Below are 22,024 nucleotides of genomic sequence, written 5' to 3' on the forward strand. Positions count from 1 at the left end.
AGAGGAAGAGGAGTGCGGGGGGGAGCGCACTGCCCCGGCAGCATGATCCCAGTAGGGTGCCATCGCATGGCTGTCAATCTTCCCTTTTTTTGCAGGAAATTCCCTTATTCCAGCGCCGCTTCCCGCTGCTATCCCGAATTGTTAGATATCCCGTAGACTGTCCCTGGGACAGGTGAGGCTGCTGATCCCTTGTTTTCAAATCTCAAAGTTGACAGCTATGTGCCATCGTGGCTGCCCCCGCCCCTGCCCTGGGCGCCATGCCCCTGCGGACGGCACACCACGCCCCTGGGATGTGCACCAGCCCTGCCACTGCCTACTCTCTGCCCCCCCCACTTGCCGGAGCATGAAGCTCCCCCACTGCCACCCACCCCTAACTCAGACAGCTGCTCTAGAAGGAAACCGTGGTCAGTAATATAAAAAACTCCTGAGAGATCAATGAGAATTAACAGGGAGATATTTCCCCTGTCTCTCTACCAACAGAGGTCATCATACAGGGCAACGAAAGCAGTTTCTGTGCCAAAACCGGGCCTAAACCCAGATTGAGATGGATCTAGAAAATCGGTTTCCTCTTAAAGCTCTTGGATTTTATTTTGAATTACTGATCTGGAATTTATTTTGAATTATTGGGGAGGGGGGCACCATAATCTTTTCAGTGCTTAGGACCTCTAAGTATCTTAATCCAGCCCTGAGCTTGTGTCAGATTTGCCCAAGACACCAATTCCATTCCTTCAAGAAAAACTCAGCAGTTTTAGGAGGGAGCCTGTAACTGTGTAATGAAGTAGCTGATAATCCTAATCTATGAAATGCACATTCAGTGTGCTGCACTTCTCAGAAAATTGGGTAACAACTTGGATTATGTAAAAAGATGTTTTACAGCTGAAGAGCTTTAATGTAAGGGTTAAATAAAATGGTAATCCCAAAATTTGTTGCCTTCCATAGAACACACACCACTTCATCTAATTTGGGTGGAATTAATAAAAAAGCTGATATCAAATGGTTATGATAACTTTTGTTTATGCTATTTTTTAAAGTGGTCTTGCAGTCAGGGCTGAATGCCAGAATATGTTTTTCATAATGTTGGTTCAGCCGTGGAATACATGAAATAATAATGGGCAGATTGCCCTTACATATGTTGTCATAAATAACCTTTCTCACTACTGATTCCCAGATGCATCTGGATTTGGAGCAAGATTTCCAGGAATGTTGGATGAGATATCTAGACATATTTTAGCCCTAGTATCTTTTATTATGGAAAGTAATTACTGTGTACATCTTATTAATAAACCACAATTCCATCCATTTCTATTCTAAAAGCATGTTAACTCAAAAGTCAGTCCCACTGAGTTTAATGTAACTACTGTAACTCCCAAGTGAGTGAGCTAGAAATTCTCCTTTGAAGTTCACTGATGCCGTGTCTGTTTTCTGTTAGCTCGTATATATGTAACACATGTTGCCTTTTTTATTTTAGAGATAGTCAAGTCAAGACTAAGGTGTAAACAAACTGCATGTTGATCGTTTGGCTTTCTAAATCAACAGTGTGTGCCTGGCAGAGGTCATATTTATATCCCCAAATCTTTTGCTTTAGTTGCAATCCTAAACATAGGCTGGTCCTGTGGTTCAGCTATGCTGGGCTGTTTCTTGTGCTAACACAAGTGTATGAATTTATATACAGTGGTACCTCTGGATGTGAACGGGATCTGTTCCGGAGCCCCGTTCGCATCCTGAAGCGAATGCAACCCGCGTCTGCGTGTGTGCGGATCGTGATTCGCCGCTTCTGCGCATGCGCATGATAGTCATTTTGAGCGTCTGCGCATGCGCGAGCAGTGAAACCCGGAAGTAATGCGTTCCGTTACTTCCGGTCGCTGCGGAGCGTAACCTGAAAATGCTCAACCTGAAGCATATTTAACCCGAGGTATGACTGTACTCCCAACAGCAAAGGAGATAGCATTTGTTTCTACTTTTTAATTTTACTTATTCTACTTATAATTTGCTTTTTTATTTTACTAACATAGCAACATTGGCAGCAACCCCCACAGCATCCCTAGTGACTCCCCCGTCATTGATCAGACACAATGTCACATTTCCCATGTGTGCTAAACACCAATAAATGTTCAGTGTCAATCTAGTCTGTACCCCTCCAAAGGCAATTCTTCAGCACACTTACCCCTGTAGCCACAAGTGTCCAAACTTCCCATGTACAAGGAATAGAACCTCATGGTAAGCCAAATGCATCCGCCATCCAAATAAGGAAGGAGACCACTAGTTTGCATTGTTGCTGGCGACTGTCCTTAACCTGCTCTTGTTTTTATTTACTGTGGTTTTTGTGTGTTTAATTTGTTGCGTTACATTGACTTTTATATTGTATTTATATATTACTTTTGTTTTAACTGCCTTGGTGCCTAGTTTCAGAAAGACACAATATAAATTTAAACCATAATAAATTCCAGTCGCAATGTGTCACCACTTCCATTGCACAGAGCTTACTGGACCATTGTCTCCACACACACTTATGTTGAGAACACCAAACACAACTCTCTGATGTGAAAGCCGGCTCACAACTTACTGCACACATATGATCTTGCTGATAGTTTAGTGAGAAAATTCAGAACCATTCCAAGAATTTTGCTGCCAGAGCCAAAGGGCAAGATGGTGCTTCCACAATTTTCATGTGCAGAAGCCAACTGGAAAGCTGATTAATAAGTACTTCCAACATTGATGGTGGAACATTGTTTTCTATCACACCTGAGGACAGCAGGCTAGTGTAGGGCACCCAGGGAAAGCCATATGACATGCTGTTCTGTCCCTCAACCCCCCAGCATCCACCGCTAAAACAGATTACTCTTTTATTTAGCTGTGAGTCGTGCATTGCAGGTGGTTGAACTAGATGACCCCTGTGATATCTTCCAACTATTCTTTTCTTTTCTTTTCTTTTCTTATTAAGTAACTTGCTGATTTGTTTAGATATTTATTAGATAGATTCCTTTTTCCAATGTCACAAAAGTTGATGCACGTTGTTTATGTGAAGGCTTATTCTTATGTGAGCCTCACCTTAATCTAGGTGGTTACTGAATATGAATGTTAATTAAACAATCTGTGTCTTGAATTTTTGTAAAGTATTGCACTGTATTTTCTTTTTGGCAAAGAGCAGAAGAGAAAATGAGTTGTCCTATTGAATTTTCTGTGCCTACAAGTGCCATCTAATAAAAGAGCAGCAGGGGGTAAACCTGCCGTAGATGTAGTCAGTAGGTGCCAACTATATTCTAGTTTAGATCTACCAAACTTTTTGCAGATTCTTCTCCAAAGGCATATCTCAGAACAGGGATGAATCTTTCTGGGTGACTGTAATCAACTAGTCACCTTAATGCATAGTTTTCCATTCAAATTTACAGCATGGACAACCTCTGAGTATCCTGGCAGATATTTGAAAGCTACATGGCTCAGAGATGAAATGTTAGCTTACATAGGGTAGAGATATTGAAGGAAGGTGATTGAGGAGCAGAAAGACAAAAAGTGTGGCACCCGAGGCCTCCATATCTTGTGAATTTACAGCACCAGACTGACAGTCGTATAAATGAGTGATGCTGTACGATGTTCTTTTCCAAGCATACTATGGATCTGGCAGAGTGTCTTCAGTTTTGTGCTGATGTGTCCAGAATTCAAATAATTTGATTCCTGGGTATGACAGGATTGGGAGCATAGTATTACCTTGAGAGAAGAGGCAGGAGAGACAGCTGTACCCAGCTTTCAATAAAGATACTGCATTAACAGCAGCTTCCTGTTTTACTCATGTCACCAAAAAGTCCATTAAGCTGACATGATATTACCCTTTTTTTCCAAGGGCACAGAATTAAAAAGTGATGCTGCCGGTAATACTCTCATTTTCCAACCATGACATTGAATAATGGGAAACAATATTGAATAATGATGTACTTTTCAAATAATGCTGTTGCTGAACACATCCAAAGAACAATATAATTCAGTATCAAATGTCCCAGTTTTCCAGTTTTATTTTTGTGGATCATGATGGGATGCTCTGATGATGTGACATTTTTAAAGACTTTTTAAAAAGGACTGGAAGGAAGTGACATTTTCCTCTAATTTCTTCATTGCTTTTCTGGTCTTTTTACAAAAGGAGATCTGCTATCTATTTCTCTTTTTCACGTTTCAAAACAACTTCTCCAATAATTCACACTCTGTTTTGTAATAAAAACGTATGTTAAATAGTGAGGTGCTGTTTTCGAAGCAATCACAATCCCATCATTCCCTGCTTCTTTCTCCTCCACACCACTGAAGAAGACTCAAGAGACAGCATGTTGGTGGAATGGTTAAATTTATTGAAATATAGCATGAGATCTGCAAATCAAGAGCCAATTATTAAACGAGGGCTGCTGAGTAGGAATTAGAAGGGACTCAGGCATAATACAGATTGTCTCCACAACCTCCCAACAGTATAAAGGGGGGAGCACCCCACTCGCACCCCCTGGGCATGTCCACTGCTGCATACAGTAGCTTTCTAGCCAAGAATTGGCTGTATCTCCCCAGCTTTGCCTGGTGAGCCTTGAGGTATGTGGAAGCTGAGCATATTCATCATGGCCCCACAGCAAAGTGTTCACTCTAGTGTACCTGTCCATCCCTATAGATGCCCCAGAGCCCGCCTCAGCCTGTAGCTCAAGGGGTTGACTCTTGTGTGCCCACAACCTCATAAACCCTCAGGGTGGCCTAGTATGTCCTTAAATTGTTCTCCTGCCCCACACCAAACACCCCAGGAGGTGATCACTTCTTTCTCAAGGAAGTCTGAGAAAGGCCAAATTTCCTCCAGAAAAAAATATTTGCTCACCATAACCTCATACTTCAGCACTTGAACCTTAACAATGGTCCCATTCATGCGTCTTGTTCAGAGAGTAGCCACGACACCTCATATTTCTGCAATGGAGGACGGGTGATTTCCCCCCGCCAAACTTGACAGTACAATTTGCCTTGTGTGATCTCATCCCTTGCCCTCCTTCCTTATCTAACCTATATTTTATTTTTCTCTGGGGCACATATTTTGGGATATCTGGGCTTTCTTTAGAGATGTGTGGGCAAGATTGCCTGGCAGACACTCTTAGATTTTAAAAGGTCAATGAATAGTTGAGCTATTGTGCATTTATATAGGAGCAGCTCTGTATATAGGAACAGGACTGACTGCAAAAAATGTAGGACCATGCTGCCTACGATGCTTGCAAGGCCAATTTGGAAATAAATAATAAAAATGAACAAGCAACAACAACAAATCAACCATGAGCCAGGCAGGAGAAGACAAAAGAAGTGAGATGAGAGGCATAAAATCTGATTTGTGAGGAGTCTGTCTGCACAAATTTGGTGGTAAGCCGACAATTCAGCAGGGCTATCTGCCTGTCTTCATATTAGAACAATTATCAATAGCACAATACCCATGTCAATTGACAGGTGTTTTTAGAGTAGAAATGAAAGGCTTGAAATTGGTACTGACAGGTATACAACTAGATTTGGCAAAGCCTTCATGGACAGCCAGAGCTACTTTTAGAAAACAGCAGATTTTGCAGTTGTGCATAATGTTTTTGTCCATTCTATGCACTATGTAATATGTGTTAATTATAGATTATCTGTATTAGGTTGAAGTATAATACAGAGACTAATATGGAAGTCCTGTCTGAGGGACTCCTATCCAATCCTGAGGAGGGGAGGCAGTTACTACAGCTTAAACAGCTGTGCCAAAATTTCACTTGGCTGCTCTGCAGCCTCTTATCACAAGCATTTTCTCAAAACCCATCAGACTTCTGCTTGCTACACTGGATTTATTTTAAATCATTTATAGCCTGCTCTTCATCACTAAAGACACAGAGCAGCATCCACTAACAATCATAGAACTCATGCCACCCCCCAAAATTAAGGGGGCCTCTAAGGTTCAGTTAAAACCAAAAGTTTTAACTGCTCTCCTAAATAGAAGCTGTGAAGGTCCTATTTGGGTCTACTGAGGTAGAGCATTCGTGAGGTAAAGGGGCCACAAACAGAAAATGCCCTTTCGAGGATTGTCACTTTATGGTAGGGATATCAGTGGAAGGCTTCAGTTCTTGGGCAGGATTATGTGAAGGTTCTGGTATATGGATCATAACAATTCCATATATATATATATATATACAGAGAGAGAGAGAGAGAGAGAGAGAGAGAGAGAGAGAGAGAGAGAGAGAGTTGTGCTGTACATGAACAAAACCCATTGTAAATAAACTTTCCAACCTTGTGTTTGATTAATTTGTGAGTTTTGCAGCTCAAGTAGATGGTTCTCTTTCTTTGCAAATAAATGCTGGCAGGATTGTACCCAGTTTCCTTAAAGCATCTCCAGATAATCAGTGAATGGATGCCTGAACTGTGTTTAGTCCCTTAAGTTCCTATATAAAGAAATCAGTAAAATACAGTATACACTCTACATGCAATGAATAAGAGGGGATAGCTATAGCATTATTAAACCCTTTGAGGGGAAGGGAACAGTGTTGAAGGAGATAACACTCAACCGTTAAAGAACTCAAATAATATAAAATAAAAATTTAGGCTAAAATCCTAAACATACTTATTATGGAGTAAGCCTTACCAAACATAGCCAGTTTTACTTCCAAGTAAGCATGTACAGTGGTACCTCAGGTAACATACCATTCAGGTTACATACGCTTCAGGTTACAGACTCTTCTAACCCAGAAATACCGGTAATGCTTCGGGTTAAGAACTTTGCTTCAGGATGAGAACAGAAATCGTGCTCCGGCGGCAGCAGGAGGCCCCATTAGCTAAAGTGATGCTTCATATTAAGAACAGTTTCAGGTTAAGAACGGACCTCCGGAACGAATTAAGGACTTAACCCGAGGTACCACTGTATTGGGTTGCATTGAAAGGGTTATTGAAACAACAGTGTGTTACTGTGTATGCGGAGAGGATCATCTTTCAAACTCTCCCTGGTTTCATCCTCAAATTGGCAGGAGTAATTCCAGTGACTGCCTCATTTTAGAAATCTTTTTGAAACCTATTAGAAACCAACAAAAAATCTCAAGCAGCACAAGTACGGAGGAGAGAGAATTTATGCCACTCATTACCAATCACATCACAGGTAATATTCAATAGCCCACTCGTTACCATTCATATCACTTGATTGACACTCAAACCATCACCCTGCTTATATGTGGCAGCCACAAAAGCAACAGATGTACTGTCTGTGGGGGGGGGGGGGAAATAGCATTTTCTATGGTGATGGTTAGATTTATGTCATGCCCTTCCAGCACACTTGCATTTCTCAGGGTGGCTTACAGAAGATAAAAACAATAAAACCAACATGTACAAAACATTGCAAATTCAGTGGTTCAGCATCCCTGCAACAAAAGAAATTAGTAACGGTTGGTTGGTTGTGTGTTTGTTGCACTAAAATCTGATTGGCTGGAAAAGCCACTAGTGTAATGAAATAAAAAATAAGGACAGATATCAAACCAGTCATTTTTTAATTAAATCTGCAGGATCTTACTACACACAACAAATTATTAATATTGCCTAAGTTAATAAAATAGCTGGACAATTTTTTTCAATTAACATTTGTATAGAAATGAGTGGTGATATTTCTCACACTCAATGGCAGCGAAAGGCCTATCCTAAATTCTTGAAATGATTGCTTAGCATTGAAGACTGCAGTCTGGCATTAGTCACATGCCATTAAGTCCCACTGACCTCACAAGTACTTAAACGTATAAAATAGGGTGCATCTGATGCAGCATTGCAGAGAAAAGGTTGTACTTTTCATTCTCAAATGGGAAAAACTGGTTTCCATGCAAAAAAGAAGCACTTTCCACATCCAGAACTTAAAAGAATGGGAGTCCCATTTTCCTTGCTCTCCTCCCCACCTCCTGACATTTTCCCATCTTGTATTAATGTTGGGAACATGGTCTAAATAGCGTAAACAGAAAGGAAGAAAATACCGCAAACCCATTTCATTGCACAACCTAGTCTGCCAAGTGTTGAAGCCATAATATTGGTTTACATGTCACTACTATATTTCCAGTCAAGAGAACCCATTGTTATTTTATATTGTTTCCCCAGCTTCCACCATCACTTCAGAGAATGTCAGTTTTATCACCAAAGCATGACTGCTAACAGAAATCCACCTGCCTGCTACTGTTCCAGTCCCCAATCTGCAATTGTACATGATGAGGTGCCTGTATATTCTGTTGTATTCCCCCCTTTCCTTAGACAAAGCTCATAGATGTTGTGAGTGATAATCTCCTCACCACAGCTAGGTATTTGTGTCACCCATGAGATGGATTTGGAGACCATGAGGCACAAGTGAGCTATATCATCCCATTGATCTTAGTCCACTCATAGATGTCCTGCTCACAGACTATGTCTGAGTTGATGAGAAGGTATCTGTCACCGACACAAAAGTGTTTCTGGCAAGCGGCGCACTTGAAGCATTCCAGGTGGTACACTTTGTCTTTTACTCGCATCGTCATCTCATAGGCCCGGATCCGCTTGTCGCAGGAGGCACAGAGGCCATCTTGGCCGAAAAGCCTTTAGAGAGGGGAAAAGAAATTCAAGAACCTTCAGAAGTCAGATTATCAAATGTATTTCTAACTGCGTAAAGTACAAGGAATGTTGCTTGCTCATTTGGCTGCATTTTGTGAAGGCAAGATAGATTTGTGTAGAAGGACACCCAGAAATTTGTGAAGGGAGAAAGAGTAATGGAAAAGGTGAATGAGGATTCTAATGATCTCATGATGATTGCCAGTTAGTATTTTCCCCCAGTCTGTTGATTGAAATATTGGCTTTGTTTAATATGGATTTATAAGCAATCAAGATGCATTTGTAGGTTCTTTTTAATAAAAGCATGTTGAAGTTCATAGAACCATTTTAATAAAAACGAATTACAGCAGATTCTGTGAACTGCTAGAAATTCTAGTGCAAATCCAAAAGTTTTATAGGATCCTTTATTTTAGCACAGGCATAGGTAACATGTTACCCTCCCAATAATGTTGGATGACCACTTCCAGCAGAACTAGCCAGCATGGCCCATGGTCAAGAGATAATGGCAGTTGTAACCCAACAATTTATGGAAGGCACCATGTTGACTAAACCTGTTTTAGCATATTGCAGCCTCATGAAGACACCCCCATAGAGACCACCATTATGGTGCTATGTTTTCAAGGGTTTATCAGTGTAATGTGCAAGATACATATTGATAGCATGTGCTTCCAGATAATTAATTAAATTAGGCTACCGCCTGCTGAATTTGCAAAAATCTAGTTTCATATTCCAGTAGATGATGATAAATTGTACTGGGAATCAGAGGCCAATATAAATTTGCAATGTTTTTTTGCAATCGCACACATTTCAAAAAGGGCTTGTCAGTTTCCAACGCTGTGCTCATCATACAAAAAGCAGACTGCTTGGTTTTTGGAATACAGTACAATCCCTAGAAAGAAAACTGTCGTCATTTCCCTGGCCTTCCAGGAGATGTCACTGTTCATTGCTTCCTAGTCACTGTAACAACTGCTACATATGGAGTCTTTCTTTTTTTTTAAGGTGGCACTAAAGAACCACCTTTGAATGCATCACTTGTGATAGTGGATTAAAAAGAGGAAGAGGGACTGTTTTAAAACACACACACACACACACACACACACACACACACACACACGTTCCAGGCAATGTAGGCTTTTACATTTGAATTACAGCCTGTGTCTATGAAATTCTTCATTAGCAGACACAGATAATTAACACATTATGCTGTGAAAAGACGGAACACATCCAATTACAAGGCACAGAAAATGCATTAATTTAACAGCCCATATTTTCTGCCATTACAGTGAGAAAATATTCAGCTAGTGGAAATAGGGCTGAATTCTTTTCAGGATGTTGCACGTACACTGGTGATTTACTGCATATTATTACTTTACGCAAATGCAGTCCTACTCAAGCACAACTGCTACTAGAAAAAGCTCTGAAGTGGGATAATTGGGTAGGTTAGCACTTTATTCCTCCCCATTGCCCACTGACACACACACCCCTGTGAATTTTTGAGGATGCTAAATACATCTAGCTATAAATAAAGTGTTTCTCCCCCCTCATGGCTTCATGGAATCATACATATGAAGTACAAAAGAGATGGCAAACAATCAAGATTCTTGATTTGTAGAAGAACATAGTTATTCTTTTATTCACAACTAACGGGGGGGGGGAATTGTTGATTCTATTTTTAAAAGTAGAAAATGCAGACAGGATGCTAAGAAAAATGCAGACAGGATGCTAAGAAAAGTAGAAAATGCAGACAGGATCCTAAGAAAAATTAACTGTGTGTCTTATGAATAGTGATGGAAGGATCCATCAATTCCAATTTTCTTGACTCCTGATTTTTCCAATCTTAATTCCAATTTTCCACATTTCTGCAGCAATTTGTGACTTTTTTTAATTACAAAAAAATCTTCATGGAAATTATCCAGCATTTTAGAGTAATTTTTTCCCTAATAAACATATTTTGTATGCACACATTTTTGCAAGCAATTTCTCCTCATATAGTGCACACACATACACACACACACGGTTTTCAGTTATATTTTCAGTTAAATATTCATTTTTTGCACACTTCCCCCTAATGTATGCATTTTTGCACACATTTTTTGGTTAGATAACTGCATCACAAAATTTGGAGAAGTGTGAATTTTAAAGAATGGCTGTGCTTGAATTCTCATATTGTTCCGGAAAGTGTGGAATTTGATAAATTTGGCTTTAAATATGAATGCAACTGACTTTCTCCCCCATCCTTTGTTATGAACACTAGTTTTACATCTCTTTACAGTTCATTCAGCCCAAGGTTACACCCAGTTCAGGAAAAGCACATGTTTAAGTGCCTGATTTTAAACCTTTGGAATGGTAACGTGCCTACCTGTGATGCTGGCATAGTTCTTCCTCCCTTCCCCCTACCATGCCATACTGTGTCTCAAATATCAGTAGTCAGCCTACAAAGTGGAGCCTTGCATAAGACTGGACAGCAATTTGTGAAGAAGGTTCTTGTGAGCCTGAAGTTCTCCCCGCCTCCTCACTTTAACTGACAAGGAACTTATCCAGACTTGGATTTGAGACTAGTCAGTTTCCAACTACTGTGTCTTATACCTCTTCTGTGCAGACTGAGCCCAGTTCTTGCACTAGAGTTTTGAGCGTAGACTTACTTTCATTTTTAAAAGGAAGGAAGGAAGGAAGGAAGGAAGGAAGGAAGGAAGGAAGGGTGGGTGGGTGGGTTATGCTATGGTGGCTGGTATACCTGAGATAGTCTCTTCGGCACAGTTTCCTGCCCAGTTTATAATATAGCCGCCTTCCCACTTCTCCAAGTCTGCACCCGCATAAGTCACAGCTAAGGCAGTCTTCATGCCAGTACTGGTCGATGGCTTTCAGGAAGTAACGGTCCCCGATGTTCTGCTGGCAACCTCCACATGTTAACAGGGAAGGGGGGATTTGGAGCACCTCATCCACTGGCTCCCTGGTGGAAAGAGACAGCCTTTAGAATACACTAATCCAGTCAAACTCAGAGTCTAATCAGAAAATCTTCAGTCTGATTTTTCTCCCCTTGTTAATTTAAATTAATTTTATATACCGGTACTACCCTTCACCAAAAGACCACACAGTATTATATGGAGGTTATATTCAAACATGACATAATATCCATACAATACAAAAAGTAAAACAATTACATAAATGCAATTCATAATAAGAAATGTACAGTAAAAGAGACACAATTTCATCCCAGCAATAAACTCTACAACTCAACCCCTATAGAATACAGAGTCTCCTAACATATGTTATTGTTTGGTTAGGGTTATGCGTACAGGGTTTAAAATCCTGAGAATCTCAGTTTCATCTCTTTAAAATAAAGCTTCTGTTCCTTAAGAATGTAAGGTAAGTATGGAAAAGTAGGAAATGCTTGCAGAAGCCTCACCTTCCAGAATGTAAGATCCCCAGTGGTAAATGGACTTGGTGACCTGCATAACCTCTTGCCTTTACTCATAGCTAGCAAATGTATGGAGGGAAAGCTCAATTTATATCATTTATACTAATGTAAATTCTAGCCTATTTCAGTGAAAAATCTTGGAATGAATATATATGTGTGTGTGTGTGTGTGTGTGTGTGTGTGTGCAGAATATATATGCTGCCCTAACGTATTTTCTTTTAATTAATGTAATTAATTAATTTTAATTAATTTGCAATATTTAATATACCAACAAAAATGGGGAAATAATTTATTTGGATTACTTTTGTTTTGGTCCAAATTCAGTCCAACATCTATTACACATAATATCTACATACAGCTGTATTTAACACACTGCAAACTTGTGTCGAAATGGATTCCCCACCCCAACCCCATGAGTCCTGTGGCAATGAATTTGTGGACACTATAAAGAAAAACTATAAGTAGCCAAATCATTAAGTAATTAATATTTTCTTAAGTCTTTAAGAAAAACCATTGCTGTTCAATTTGTTTCCCTTTCCTACTCTGCTACATACATCAGTGTTTTCACTGCTGTAATGAATATTTTCAGACATTTTAATAACATTTGTAAAGAATGCCATACAGGTATGTTACCTTGACCATCAATATTCATATGATACTTGATTGTGAAGAGTTATTTAGCACCATAGTCTTACAACAACTGTGTGAGACTGGTAACTTTTATACCCATTTCACAGCTTAACCAGTGTGAGGTACGTTGCCTCGCCTATGCCCATTAAGCAGATCTACTGCTGAGCCAGGACCATGGCTGCAATCCTTTGCACACTTACCTGGGAATAATCCCACTGAACACACCGGGACTAATTTCTGAGTAAGCATGTGCAGAATTGCACTGCATGTCATCAAATGATATCCTGATAAGTACAGGGTTTCCCCCAGTAGGTGTTCTCTAATATTTATTTTGTTATTTATTTATTGAATTTATACCCTTCCTCCCTAGGGCAGCCATTGTAGTTGCTATTATGTGTGAATGAAGATGAGAAGGCTAGAAAATGAATATAGCCCCATGCTTCAGAATACTGAATGTTATTAACTACTTCCTCCAATAGGAACCATAGGTATTGAGTGTTGACAGGAGTGGGGGCCAAAATGGTGAGAAATAAGATATAGGTATGCTTAGGAAAACTGAGATTTGCATAATTTAATTTTTAAAAAAATCTATGGGGCATTCCCTTAAAAAATGGCCAGCAAGGAATGAGCATGCTCAGTAACCACAGAATGATGAGTGCAAATTTCAAAAGAAAACAGAGTTATGGAATGCCCTACTTTTCCACCTTATGACATCCTGGAAGATAGTTTCACTAGCTGGCTGGCACACTGAACCATAACACCTCAATTAGGGCCAATGACATACTTCAACATTTTGCTGTAGGCCCTCCTGCTAAATGCCCAAAGGGAGTCCATACATATCAGTAACTCGTAATAGTTCCTGATTCCAAGGTAGAACAACTCTGTTATTGAGACTCAAGACCTCCTTAAAAGTCACTCCTTAAAAGCCTAAAAAAAATTGGAGTGCACCAGGTTGGAAAGGCTAATTTAAAGCAAGGACATTTATCTTTTTCTCCTGCCTACATAATGAGAGCGCTTTTCAAATGTTATACCTGCACCCTGAACCTGACCGCAGCGTGGGAGATGGTTTTGTGTTAATGGCCCCCACAGTTAGCTTTGCCCACCTGATTGCCTTATAGCAATGCCTTCCAATAAGCTCATCAAAAGAGTCCACTGTCCAGCTGTAATATTTAAAAGGGGTGCAATGGGCAGAAGTATCTTCAAGGCTTTTTCCCATATGCATTTGTCTGTGGACTGAAATAGGTTTGGTTTTTTTTGAGTTATTCAGTCCTGTACTAACTTTAGTTTATAGGAAAGAATAAATAGAAAACTCTTTGAGTCTAGGTCCTTATGCCATCAAAATGGCACCATGCATGCATCAGGGGAAGGTATCAGCAGCCTCAGGAAAACCTTTGCAGAAGTCAAGCATCTTCAAGGAAAAAAAACAACTAGGGCTGTAGGAACCACCTTCCCAAACAATAGGCATGGAATGCTTTCTGATAGTTGGAATCAGAAGGTCCTGATTGTTAATAATAGTCATCTCTTTTTTTTCCAGAGACTGCTAACAAGAGTAACACCATATAGATCTGGGAAGATTCAACTCCAAATTATTCACTGTAGCATGGTATTATCAAGAAGTAATGCACTTTTCACCCCAGGGAAAAATATTATTTGGGGCTGGGGGCGGGGACAAGGTAAAATAATGACTGGATAAAATAAGAGAGAGGAGAAAAGACATTTCTTAATGTAAATGTATTATCTCCCTGAAAGCTTCTTTGTTCCCTGGATATTCCATTTTGCAATTTCTGTTGGGAATTATTCCCAGCAAAACGCCAGCAGCCTGCACAGTCAGCAACTCACAGCAAGATATTTTAGCACATGTTTAACCTTAAGCTCATAAACATTGCCACGGAGGAAAAATAAAACCCTCACATTTTCAAAGTTAATCACGTGATTTACTGGCTTACATTATGCCTCTTGCTCAAACCATTAACAACGTTCACGGTGTCCTTTTGCCTTTTTGCCCATGACAGTTTTTATGCTAAATAAGTTCATTTGAGTCTCTCTCTCTCTCTCACACACACACACATAGACACCACTTATACTACATATGAATGATCATAATGCAGGATAAGCTTTTGGAACTAAATTCAAATGTACATTCTAGTCAAAGTAGATGCAAAGTAGATGTAAAAAGGCCCAGTGGAACTTCTCTCACTTAAAAGTTATGTGATGCAGTGTTGCCAACAAGAGATAACTGCAGTGCAGGCCTTGGCAAGTCCAAGGTGTTCCCATTTTTGCTACCACATATCTCCCACCAGCAACTCCATAACCCCAAGACAGTTTGGGTGAAATCCTGAGGTAAAAGCCTTCTCTCCACTGCCCCAATCTTCAACGAAATCTTATCCCACCAGCAGCCATCTAATTTGGCAGCCTCATATTCAACTTTAAAAAAATTAGAAGTGGGCACTTTCCCATCCAGATCACAGTCAGATGCTGACTTCCAGTTGAGGCTCTACGCCTCTGAGGTAATCTGGGTAGCCATATTCTCTCAGTTGAAGGCAGGCATTTCCTCCTTTCTCAAACAAATCTGTTTGACGAGAAGGCTATGTCTCACCCACCCTGCTCCTGATTTTTCTTTAATCCCTGTTTACCAACTGGTACAATAGATTCCCAAATGCTCACAATAATAACAGCTAAATTCTAAGGCCGCGAGAGGACTTATATGTTACACTCAAGGAATAAGCAAGCTGTGTTACTGTATCTCGCTAAGCTCTCAAAAGCAATCTCACAAGAAAGAAGAATTTAACATAATGAAAAATGATTCAACTCCCTCAAAAACGCTATTCAAAGAAGTAAAACTTCCTCAAGTCACATTTATCTGAAAAATAAATACGGCTGAATCTTGTCTACGTAAAGCTTGAAAGATGATCAAGTTCTCAAGGCATTTCATACTAATTCTTGATTTGCCGTTATGAAGAAACACCTCCTGATTCCATACCTATATAGCCGTGTGAGTGTGCTACTGAATTATTTCACTATTCACAGCTGCTATTTCTGCACACAAATCTATTTTAAATGATGCACACTAGTCTTTTATGGAGAATGCTGTCAGTGAAGACAGTAGCAATTTCTGTCAGAAAGAACAGAGTTTTTTCGTCATTGTTCATGACTTGTCATGACTTGTCATGAAAGCAAGCATATATTTAAAAACGCATAGGATTGAGAAAAGAGGTGTGGGAGTTCCTGAACCAATACCCAGAAACTATCTCCAAGATATCCTACAAGTCTGCATAAACAGGTACAGGGAGGTTTTGGTTTGCACAACTGTTGTGCAGTTTGGAATGGTTCTTTAAGACCAGTTTCATGTCCTTTTATCCCAAAACAATGAGGGACTTTTACAATAGTGGGAGGAGGAAATGTTCATAATAAACTTTATGTTCTGGAATGCTGTATGCCATAACGATACACTGAAAATAGGTGTTAGTTGAATCTCAAGCCCCCTCCTTTGCTGGCAGTTTTGAAAGATTAGCGGCACAATCCTACACATGTCTACTAAAAATTAAGTCCCACTGAGTTTTCAGAGGATTACTCTTAAGTAAATGGATATATAGGACTGCAGCCTAAAATATGAATAAGGAGCTTTAACATAGCAGGGGTAAATAGGGAACGGAGCAACTGTAACATATGCACAATGTTTCAGTCGGTACATATGATATATGTCTCTGTAAAAGTATCTGAAGTGGATGAGGCCAGCAACGGATTCTTACCACACTTAATATAAGAGTAAATTCAACTGAAATTAATATAACCTATTTTTTGGAAAGCAGAGACAGACTGGTCTGCAAGGCTTTCCAACTCTGATCGAAAACCTATGCACTGTTTTCTGCATGTGGATTCATTTTACAGTATTTCGGTGGTACTTACAGTACAATTCTAACCATGTCTATTCAAAAGAAACCCCTATTGAATTCAAGGGTGCTTGGTACATGATAAGAAGGCTTAGAATTGCAGCCTTAAGCCTGTATAACCGAGCACAGAATCACATCCTGGTTTTTTTCTTGATACCTCATGAGAACAACTGACAGATGAATTAAATATACACATATATTTAATTAAGTAGGGACATTAAAAGTTAAAATAAGATTTTCTTGCTAGAATACCACAAAGCTACTGTGGTCTAGACAAATAAAATATGACCACCCTAAATAGAGACAAATAGCTTGAATCCTACATCTGTTTACTCAGAAGTAAGTCCCACCAAGTTCAATGGGACAGGTAAGTGCGTAAACTTTAAAAGCCCGGTTCAATGGCAGTGCTAGTGATACAGCAAATTAATCATCTCTGCAATTATGTATATCTCCATTTGTTTGAGAGTACAGCAAGATCTTCATGGTCTACCAGGAAATCCAAATTCTATACTAACTTAAACATTTATTTATTTTTACAACTTTAACAGCTGCAGCTGGGGTTGTGAGTGACAGCAACCACTCCCCCCTCTTCTGATCTCGCTTGTGGCTCATGCACAGAAACTCTCTTGCTGGACATTTTGTTCCAAGTTTCAAACTGTTGGTTTGCATTATGAAAATGTGGAAGTTGAGCGCCAGCACACACGCATCTGATATCAACCTTGACCTTTCTAGTCTAATCAGCCAGTGTGTAGCCGGGCAGGGAAGAAAAGAGAAGAAGAAAGAGAGGCACTGCAGGCAAACTTGGGCTTTGTACAACGGGAGTCTCCCAGCCCCTATCCCTCTGAAGCCACTTTCATCAGCATCACCTAATCTGCAGGACCTGATGCAAAGGCGTTTGCGACCCTAAATGCCCGCTCCGTTCTCCCCTCCCCACTCCCGCCCTCAGCAGGAGCTGGATAGGAAATCTGGTGGCTCCGGTAATTGGCCTCCAACTCAAAATGGGGAACTTGCCTGTGGCTCTGGGTTTCAGTTACCATCCCTGCAAAGAGCAGGCTGGCTGGCTTAGTGCGAGCTTAATGAGATCTTGCCTAGTCCTTGCTGCACAGTCCATCCGTATTCACAACGTGATCGCGGTGCAGGGACTGGACCGGGATGGGGAGAGCGGGGTCTCTGAAACACACCTAGTAACCTGGAGAAAGGAAGATGCAGCCCCATCGTATTTATTTCTGTCTCTCTCCAAATGGCACTTTCTCTTAAGCCAGCGCTCATAATCAAAATAATAATAATAATAATAATAATAATAATAATAGTCATTATTCTCTCCCCCCCCCTCAAAAATCCAGCCCCACGGATTGCCCAGAATCCGTCTCCAATCCAAGGCAAAGTTGGCCCTAGCTCGGGAGATGCGAAGCTGGAGGGGGACTTGGGGGGCTGAGGTGGGGGTGGGGGACAGGGAGAGCAGGTCACTTACTCGGAGGGCTCGAGGCTTTTCCTTTCGATGGCCGAGGACATTGGCAGCTCCGGGGTCCTTTGTAGTTCGCCGGTGGGTTGGTCTGCGCCGAGATCTGCCCCCACAAAGGCTGCCTGCTCCTGAATGCCTGCTCGCTACCCGCGGCAGAGTGGCACCTCCGCCCCCCTCCCGCTCCCCAAGGACATTCGCAGGATTTCCTCCTGTAGCACCAGAGAGAGAGAGAGAGAGAGAGAGGTGGGCTGGTGCGTGCTGGATGCTGCTCCTGCGACGATGCCTCTCCTGCAAGCGAGCGCGCCTAGCTAACCCTTAGGATCTAACCTCCCATCCTGGCTGCGCCGACGCTCCTCCTGCTCAGGGGGCGCGAGCGACCGGGGCAGAGAGAGGCTGGAGCTGCTGCTGCTGCCGCCGCCGATTGCTCCGCGCCGCCGTCTCCCGAGCTGTCACTGCTGCTGCTGCTGCTGCGTTGGATCCCGGAGTCTCCTCTGCTGCTCGCCTTAGGTTTGCTGCCTGGGCAGCTCCGGGTGCGCTCGAGAGAGGGGCTCCTGCTCCGCAGAGGCAGCTGCCAGCATCTCCACCAACAGCACCATCCCCATTATAGTCGAAGTTGCTGCTATTATTACCCCACTACTGCTGCTACTACTATTATTATTGAAGCTGGCTCCGCGGTCTGTCCTCTCTGGTTTCACATCCTCTTTCCTGCTCACGATTCAAATACAATAGAAGGAAATGACACTTAAAGAGACAGCTGTCTATTTCTTAACTGGGCTCCTGGGGATTCAAGCAAGCCCGAACAGCAGCATCTCTCACGACTGAGTTGGCTCCTTAAAGGGCCAGTCTCTCTCTCTCTCTCTCTTTCTCCCTCTCTCTCTCTCTCTCTCTCTCTGTGTGTGTGTGAGAGAGAGAGAGAGAGGGGGGGGGGAAGGCTGGGACTCTTCTTAAAAAAAGGAGTGTGCTGGTGTCTTTTTAATTGAACCATGCAACCATTTGCTAGCAAATCAAGCTAATTGAAAGTTGCCTAATAGGTTAGGTTCAGGTTTAAGTGCCCAGTATTTCATTAACCACAGCACTGCCTGAGGTCAAAAGTGTGTCCGTGGGAGGACACATAAAACTGAAGAAGAATTATCTTCCTACTTCAGATCTCATGAAGCGTATTGAGTTTTGCTGATCATTAAGGCATGTGCACGGTCCTACAGCTTGAACATGGATGACCACTTGGCAAATTCACTGCATGAAAATGAGTGATAGGCTAGAACAGAAAGCAGTGTTTCTGCCTATCATCTATCTACCTATCTTCAAGTTCCGATAGATATACCTTTAAAAGGATGTGGATAAAGGAATGAGCAAACACCTAGGAACAAGTAATGGAAACGGCTCTATCATAATCTTTTCCAGCCTCTCTCAGCAACCCCTCTTCAGGCAAGATGATTCACTCACACAGTGAAGTGATCTGCATTGTTTATAAAATTAAGCTTCCCTGTAAAAGTACAATCACAGCACCATGTGACTGTCAACTAGATGAGGCTGTCTGCTCTGGTGATTCCAATATAAGTGAAGAAAAAAGACCAAAAGTTGTTAGTGAAAAAATACCAGATAATCTCCTGATATTTATTTATTCCCTACACAAAACCCCCCACAAAAAATAAAGATGCCCATTTACAATTGCTTAACTACATTCAGCCCCTTGAGCTTCCATTCAAAGTACTGGGGAATAATGGCAGGAGCTCCTCTAAAGGCCAGTGGCTCCAGATGTACAAAGCTCTCTTGTGGGCTTCACTGGGCATTGGGTCTGGCCCTAGTGCCTCTTTGTTTGCTTCAACCAGCAGATCATTAGGAAACAGCTGGTGTTTAGGTAATGGTGCTCCTGGAGCCTTCACTTTCTGGAAGTTCTTCCCCATTAATTGCAGACATTTGTGGGTAGTCAGGAATGAAGGAATGAATAAGGTCAAACTAGCTACCATCCATTTCATGTAAATATAGAGTCTGCTGGTCTCTGATTGCATGATTGTGCCAGATAACCATTCATAGTACCTTCTCCACTACAAGAACAAAACATTTGCACAACTGTTGAAAACCAGCTGCAAGCCAGTGGTGGAGACGTATGCTCCTCAATAGGCATCCACTATTGCCAGTTTTCTAGTACCCTTAATGTGCATTCATCTTCACTTTCAAAACATGCACAAGGTGCCATTCATACACTACACCGTGTGATTAAAGAATATCCACTTAGGGAAATGTTTCAGAAAATGCATGTGAGCCATCTCAAGTATATGCATATCTCTATGCCTAAAGAGGAAGAACAAGAGCTTAGGACAGAAGCATGGACTGGGGTTTAGGATTGTTCAGCCTGAGAATATAATAGATTACAGTCTGTTAATGTAAGCTATGTACTGTCAGGTCAGAAGATGAAATAAACAATAAAGGCGAAGTAAGTTAAATGTAAACAAAGAAATGAGTTAATATTTTAGCTATTTAATCTACATGGGAATTGAGGACCTATGTAAGTGTTTCAAATTATTTTAGGAAGCAGTTACAAATACATTTTAAATTATTTTTAATGATTCATGGTGGATCTGTTTTACTTTTAGGACTTTGGACTACTTTCATATATTTTTTGTGAATGTGCTCCTGAGGGCTGGGAAGCCTCTGGAACAGAATGGGGCATGCTGTGCAGAGCAGCAATGTGTGTGTTTGTGTGTGTGGTGCTGGTGAAAATCAGTTGCCCTAACTTATAGAAGCATAGACACTTTCTGCTCAGTCAAAGCCACGGTTGAGTTGGATTCAACAGCAGCTGCCTCCTGGAGGCAATTCTTTTCTTAGGTCTCTTAAAAAGCCTTGAAACACATTTTTAAAACTCCAAATAGTTTATAATGTAGTTTGTGAATTTAAGCAAGAGAAGTTGCTGAATAGATAACTTGCAAAATAACCCACGACTGCAAGCTTCAAGCCACTTACTGTATTAAACAGTCTTGGCAACTTTGCAGGAGAAAATGGTTATTAAGTATATATTTGTCAGTGGATTCTGGGAAGAAGATTTGAAGAGTAACTGCATTAAATATGAACCAATGTTCAGTGTTTTGGTATAAAAGTTTATTTAACAACCACCACCAAATATCGACCATTCTTCTGTTTACTACTGATAAAGAGAAGGATTCCCCATATCAGATCCTGGCCAGGGTCAGTGTTTCCTTTAGGCAGGGTGAAGCAATTCAGACAGCACATGCTGGGGGTTAGGGAGCAGTGGGAGGCTCTGGTGGACAGGGCTGTGTGCCACGGACCCTGCAGTGCAACACCTAAGTAAGCTTGCTGCTGTCAGGTATGACGATGGATGATGCCGTCCTCTGGCTAACATCAAGCTTATCCAGTCAGCTTCTGGACAAGGGCGCCATCTTGTCTTTCACCTAAAGCAGCAGAAAGTTGTTGTCCAGCTCTGATCCTCACAAAATGTCTAATAAAGCTAGAACTTGTATCTAAATCAGGTAATGGGGAAATTCAGGCCTGGAGGAGAAATGTCACCCTCCAGGCCTCTCTGTCCAGCAGTCAGAACTCTCCTCAGGCCACACCCCTCCCTGGTCTGCTTTGCACCCTCCTTGAGTGTTTTCACATGCCTGGAATGTGCTCTGGAGCTCTGTGCATTTTACAGTGGTACCTCGGGTTACATACGCTTCAGGTTACATACGCTTCAGGTTACAGACTCTGCTAACCCAGAAATAGTACCTCAGGTTAAGAACTTTGCTTCAGGATGAGAATGGCAGCAGCAGGAGGCCCCATTAGCTAAAGTGGTGCTTCAGGTTAAGAACAGTTTCAGGTTAAGAATGGACCTCCGGAATGAATTAAGTACTTAACCAGAGGTACCACTGTACGTGCCTTGAAAGAGACGGGTTTGCATAGAAACTAGCCTACTGTACGAAGGTGAATTTACATTCATTACCCATGTCCATTTTTGTCTCTGGGCCTGCCCATTCTTTGCATGTGACCCTTGGAAGCTTTTGTCCCATGCACACACACCCCCCATCTTAAAGAATTCCAAGATTGTTATTTTGCTAG

At 41.3% G+C, this 22,024-nt stretch overlaps 2 protein-coding genes across 4 annotated transcripts in view; one reads left to right on the forward strand and one right to left on the reverse strand.

Moving 5' to 3' along the window:
• LOC310757641 (uncharacterized protein) overlaps positions 1-22,024 on the forward strand; it is a 109,102-nt gene that overhangs the window by 15,197 nt on the left and 71,881 nt on the right. The window lies entirely within an intron of this gene.
• LMO2 (LIM domain only 2) lies at positions 7,483-18,767 on the reverse strand. 3 transcript variants are annotated; one of them, XM_083603176.1, is made up of 4 exons: positions 18,474-18,767; positions 17,981-18,180; positions 11,306-11,521; positions 7,483-8,559 (listed from the first exon to the last, which is right to left on the reverse strand). In XM_083603176.1, the coding sequence occupies exons 2-4, from the start codon at positions 18,019-18,021 to the stop codon at positions 8,340-8,342; spliced, it is 477 nt and encodes a 158-aa protein (XP_083459302.1). In that variant the 5' UTR covers positions 18,022-18,180; positions 18,474-18,767; the 3' UTR covers positions 7,483-8,339. The 3 variants fall into 3 exon arrangements, with proteins under 3 accessions (XP_083459302.1, XP_083459301.1, XP_083459300.1); XM_083603175.1 differs by having other exon boundaries at positions 18,299-18,767; XM_083603174.1 differs by having other exon boundaries at positions 17,981-18,767.

This window comes from Podarcis filfolensis, assembly GCF_964270895.1.
Source record: "Podarcis filfolensis genome assembly, chromosome: 1".
In the NCBI taxonomy this organism is placed as follows: domain Eukaryota; kingdom Metazoa; phylum Chordata; class Lepidosauria; order Squamata; family Lacertidae; genus Podarcis; species Podarcis filfolensis.